This window comes from Monopterus albus, unplaced genomic scaffold (assembly GCF_001952655.1).
Source record: "Monopterus albus unplaced genomic scaffold, M_albus_1.0 scaffold132.1, whole genome shotgun sequence".
In the NCBI taxonomy this organism is placed as follows: domain Eukaryota; kingdom Metazoa; phylum Chordata; class Actinopteri; order Synbranchiformes; family Synbranchidae; genus Monopterus; species Monopterus albus.
The window spans coordinates 1,612,001-1,617,778 of NW_018128012.1; the positions used below are offsets into that span (position 1 = coordinate 1,612,001).

A 5,778-nucleotide genomic window follows, 5' to 3' on the forward strand; every position below is an offset into this window, starting at 1 on the left:
ATCTATGAAGCCAAATGAATCAGGTCAGCTGGTCAAACTTCAAGCATGTCTTAAAGACATAAAGGCCTGGATGACCTGCACCTTCTTACTTCTAAACTCTGACAAAAGTGAAGTTATTGTGCTTGGGCCTGAAAACCTTAGAAATCTGCTGTCTAATCATATAGTTACTTTAGATGACATAGCTCTTGCCTCCAGTACTACTGTGAGGAACCTTGGAGTCATCTTTGATCAGAATATGTCCTTTAAATCACACATAAACCAAGTCTCTAGATCTGCCTTCTTTCACCTGTGCAATATTGCAAAAATCAGGAGCATCCTGTCTCAAAGTGATGCTGAAAAACTGGTCCATGCATTTGTTACTTCCAGGCTGGACTACTGTAACTCTTTACTATCAGGATGTCCCAATAATTCCCTAAAAAGCCTCCAGTTAATCCAAAATGCTGCAGTCAGAGTACTGACAGGAACTAGTAAGAGAGATCATATCTCTCCCATGTTAGCTTCTCTCCACTGGCTCCCTGTAAAATTCCGAATAGAATTTAAAATCCTTCTCCTAACATACAAAGCCCTTAATGACAAGGCTCCATTGTATCTTAAAGACCTCGTAGAGCCTTATCATCCTAACAGAGCACTTCGCTCTCAGAGTGCAGGTTTACTTGTGGTTCCTAGAGTCCACAGAAGCAGAATGGGAGGCAGAGCCTTTAGCTATCAAGCTCCTCTCCTATGGAACCAACTCCCAGTCTCAGTTCAGGAGGCGGACACCCTCTCTACCTTTAAGATTAGACTTAAGATGTTCCTTTTTGATAAAGCATATAGTTAGGGCTGGATCAGGTGACCCTGAGCCCTCCCATAGTTATGCTGCTATAGGCCTAGGCTGCTGGGGGGCCCCATGATGCTCTGAGTTTCTTTCCCCTCCCCTCCTGCTCTGCTCTGCTCTGCTCTGCTCTCCTCTCCTCCCCACCCCACCCCTCTCCTCTCCTCTCCTCTCTCTCCCTATGCTTCTATATGCCACCATTACACATTACTAACTTTGTGTCTCCTCTCCCCCATAGTGTGTCCTCTCTCTCTCCCTGTACCTTTCTGCAGGTTGCCCTGGCCCTGGAGCTCTACATCTCTGACGAGCAGTCACCAGCCACATCAACCTAATCAGTGTTTGATTGTTGTGTCTTGTTGCTTTTCTTATTTTGTCTCTCCTCTATCCACTCACCCCAACCGGTCGAGGCAGAAGGCCGCCCACCAAGAGCCGGGGTCTGTCGGAGGTTTCTTCCGTTAAAGGGAGTTTTTCCTCCCCACTGTCGCCGAGTGCTTGCTTAAGGGGGATTTGTTGGGTTTTCCCTATGTAATTATATTGATAACAGTAAGGTCTAGACCTTAGTTTGTAAAGTGTCCTGAGATGACTTTTGTTGTGATTTGGCGCTATACAAATAAAATTTGATTGATTGATTAAATGTAAATGTCCTTAGTGAAATGATCTGGCTACGTATCACTTAGGTGGTGGTACAGCAAAAAAGACGAGATAACCAGATAACCAGTGCATCAGACCTCTATAACACAAGTCTCATATGGAGTTTAAAAATTTATTTCTTGAAAACAAACAGGCCACATCATCACAGGGAATAACCTGTGGCCGGTTGGCTGTATCATAATAAATGGGATCATGCAGCCGCCTTCTCAGTCGACAGCGCTCTAATGTGCATCGGCTTTGACTTCAGCGGCGTCACAGCCCCAACACTCTCTTTTCCTGCTGTAGTAATAAAATGTGTTGTTTCGATGCTGGAGCTTCTTCACAGAGCCGGTCTCTGGCGATTTGTCAATCTGAGACACAAGCACAGAAAGCGACAGACATGATCAATGTGCGATTACTGTAATCACAAAGTTTGGAAATTGGAAAGATTCAGGACTATTTCAAAACATTAGATTTACAAAAACTTACTGCAATTGTATATTTTAATACTAGGATGTTTCAGAAGCCCTTTTAGTTCTGTTAAGAGCGTCTTCAGTGCGTCCTTAACAAAAATAATGTCTTCTAGTGCACATCTCTCCTATGTCACAAAATTACTAACACAAAAACCTATGAAACACGTTGTTTAAAACTATTTCTTCCAGTACTGCGTATACACGTACACCAGTACCAGCCTGCCTTTATTCCAGTCTATCTTTGTAGCTCGCCACTTGGAATGCCAGCAGGTTTTCTACCTCTACAGTCCATCTTGGACTTTGGAAGGAGCTGTTATCAGTAGTACTGCACACTGTCAACAGCCTGACCTCTGGTGCTCTGACATGACAAGAGTAGGCTTTAATCCAAGCCACTGCAGGTCTTGTGTATCCACACACTGCTTCTAATATCACTGAGTTTCAAAAAAGCCAAACCTTCTTCCTTTTGCTGTCACAACACAAACCTGGACTGTTTAGAACACAGTTCAAATTGGAATAAATATTTTTTTTAACATCCATCCATTCATTATCTATGCCGCTTATTCCCAAATAGGGTCACGGGGATCTGGAGCCAATCCCAGCTGACGGTGGGCGAGAGGTGGGGGCCACCCTGGACAGGTCGCCATTATTGAAACAACACATTGGAAGTTTATGTTGGGCAAATCCGACATATAAAGGATTAACCGGGGAGCATTTTACCTAAACCAATTTTCCATCTTTGTTTAGGTTAAACTGCAGTTGACATATTTTGTCAGAAAAGTTGTAAAAAGTGATATAAACCTTTTCTATCTATGCCAAGCTGAAATACTCACACTAAAAGAGTAAAACACTGACAATCAAAATCTTGTATGTGTCCATGTTTATTTATTTGATGCGATACTTTAAAACATGACATTACTGATGGGAATGCTGTGGAGGCACTTGATCACATTTATAAAAGGGGCACTTTATCACTTTTGCTGTATTGTGGGGCACCTTAGAGGTCATTTTTATCACCTTTGCCCTATTGTGAAAACATCTCTTGAGGCATGCTTTTATAGTTTTGGTTTGGCCCCCTCACCAATTCCGCCTATTTGGAGGCCAGGTATAAGCAGCTTCCAGACCGTCATGGTGACCGATATCTTTTACTCCGAATGAGAATGGATTATTGCTAAAAGATGATATTTTACTGTGGTGTGTGGGAGGGGTGTTAGCTGACCCACATAATACAAATGAAATATAGAGTAGATGAGCAATAACACAAATCTAAACAGGCAGTAACACAAAGGTGGATAACTTTGTACAAATCACTAATCACCAGATTAATCAATAATGAAGACGACTGTTAGTTGAAACTTATGGGATGGGCCTTGTAGCCTGGACATTCACTTGGTAACATTTCTTTAACATGAATAAGATGAAGACTGGTTTGGGAAAATACCAGATGATTAAAACAATGCAAGCTCATCTCAGCGGTCACACTGCAGCTGTAACGTGGTGTTTGTCTCCCTGCAGAGGTGCCCTGGCTTCTTACTTTTGTGGCATTCACATCATGGGCTTAAATTAAACACAGCCAGTGTGGATTTGGAAAGCTTTGAATTCATTTGGAAATAACTGCACTTCTTTTTGTCAGCTACTCACAAAAGTTCACTTCATTAAAACCTTAATAATGCTATTTGTCAAACATTTCCGAAGTAAGCAATTAATTGATCGTTTTACATGTATTAATTAAAAGATTTAGAAAAAAGACAGGTTTAATACATTTCCAATGTTCAAATTGTTTTTTCTTTGGAGGTTCCTTGTATTCTTTCTCTGATAGCTCCTCACTTTTAATTGAATTTAATTTTATTAAGTTGAAATTGCCCCTCTCTGGAAAGCCGAATTCTGCTCACAAAACAAGTGGCGCTGAACCTTTAGGATTCGGTTCCTGCATCATTGGTTGGTGCATACACAGTGCTTGTGCGCTGTCATAATACTGGGGGCGTCTAGCAGCGTAATTGGCTGCGTAAAAATGAACTGAGTGAAGCAAATGTTTTTTAATGGGAAGAAACCGGAGTACCCGGAGTAAACCCGTAACACCAAAAGGAGGAGAATAGACACACACACCCAAATCTGCTCAGCTATTAATCAGTTAATTTTGAATGAGGATTTAAATGTTTTCAGATAGGGGCCCTAATGGGCTAGTCCAGGATTCAGCGCCCTCGCTGCTGCGGCCCGGCTATGATTCAGGGTTGCGTCAGGAAGGACATCCAGCGAAATACACATGCCAAACTTCACCATGCGTCATTGTGACGATTTGCTGTGGCGACCCCTAACGGGAACAGCCGAAAGTGGATTATTATAATTATTATCATTAAACGTTTTTTTTAATGGGAAGAAACCGGAGTGCCCGCAGTATTTTTCTTACTTTCGGGAGACCTTGCAGATGGATTTGCGCACATCGGAAAAGAACCTGCAGACCTTGTTGCCTTTCTTTGGTGGGTTAATTATGTGCTTTTTGATATTGGAGGCCACATAATCTTCACCTGATGTTCCCTTCAGTAACAACTCAAACTGTGTGTTTGCATTGCTGAATTTTTTGCAGAGGTCCTTGTACACATTTTTCTCCAGGTGTTGGAATGTTTCTGCATTAAAGTCAAAACGTTCGCCCTCCAGGAGAGTCCATGTTTTGTAGAACAGTCGCTCGGTGCAGGTATGTAGTTGATCCTCAGTGACCTTGACACCAGGTTTTTCCTCAATCCTTGAAATCAGCTTATTAACAGCTGTATACACGCATTCTTTTATTCGTGTCATTTCCTCATCGGAAAAGTCTGTTGACTCCTCATTTACCGAGGAAGAGTGATCAGCCCGAGCTGCTGCTTCTGTGCGCATCCTCCCTAGCCGCACCACGCATCTGGACCTGTCTGCTGACTCCTCACGTATCCGAACTATTTCTTCTATGCGCCTCCTCATTAGCCGCACCAGACTTTCTGCCCTCGAGCTGTACCAGTTTTGTAACACTGTGTAGAAAGACCGCGCTCTGCTAGCTGCTTCTTCAAACAAGACACTGGGTGACAGTGACGGATTGACTGGCTGTGACATGCTTAACCTTTGTTTTTTTACATCCCCAGCGAAGCCAAACGGTATATAAATGAGATGCTTTAAGATTATCGAGGAATCGTAATCAAAAGGTTCATCCCAGGAAGATGGGGGACCGTCATGTACTAGTTGATGAAACAACATGTTAGTCATATTTTCTTTAGATTGCAGTACCGTTTTGTCTGTGCAGTCGCCAAATAAATCTTTTCGTAGATTTGCCATGGTTTCATAAAATGTTACCTTGGCATATATCAGGACAAGCTCTCTGCAAAGTCTTGGATTGTCGTAGAGGAGATACATGCAGAAGTAATTATGGAAAGGAAGACGTATCTCTTCTATAATGTCTGATGTAAGCGCTACATAAATAAGGCCACTTGAGGATATGGTAATTACCAGCTCGTGCTGAAGGTTCAGCTCAGCTGCTGTCTCCTCCTCAATTTGTTGGGCTTGAGCCCTGTCGGGGTCTCCAGAGCTGCATTGGGTCACTGGCACTGGAAGAATCAGTTCATCGTCCTCATTTAAGCTCTAGATTTCCCAGACTTCGTCTCCCCCAGATGGGTCCTCTTCTAACGTTTCCGGGCTTCCAGAGCAGCTAGATGATGATGTGGTCTGTGTTTCATCTTCCTCCGAATCTGAACCCACGCTGACCACCTTTAGAGGGGTGTGCAGATTCCCGAACTTAGCGGGCTGTGGACAGCATGTGGACACCAGTGACGTGCGGTGAGGTTGACCTGGTGAGGCACTCACTCTTTTACAGTCAGATTTACAAATACAAATTGTCTGTTAACA

The 5,778-nt window shown here is 43.0% G+C and overlaps 1 protein-coding gene across 1 annotated transcript; it reads right to left on the reverse strand.

The window, feature by feature from the left end:
- Window positions 1-1,724: 1,724 nt before the first annotated feature.
- On the reverse strand, window positions 1,725-5,362 carry LOC109967606 (uncharacterized). The gene is made up of 2 exons (XM_020613322.1): window positions 4,319-5,362; window positions 1,725-1,812 (listed from the first exon to the last, which is right to left on the reverse strand). The coding sequence occupies exons 1-2, from the start codon at window positions 5,287-5,289 to the stop codon at window positions 1,782-1,784; spliced, it is 1,002 nt and encodes a 333-aa protein (XP_020468978.1). The 5' UTR covers window positions 5,290-5,362; the 3' UTR covers window positions 1,725-1,781.
- Window positions 5,363-5,778: the final 416 nt, after the last annotated feature.

Coding starts and splice junctions, on each gene's coding strand:
- LOC109967606 (XM_020613322.1), bottom strand. CDS start 5,289: ATGTATCTCCTCTACGACAATCCAAGACTTTGCAGAGAGCTTGTCCTG. Junction 1,813..4,318: donor ATCTGCAAGGTCTCCCGAAA/GTAAGAAAAATA, acceptor CTTGTGTCTCAG/ATTGACAAATCGCCAGAGAC.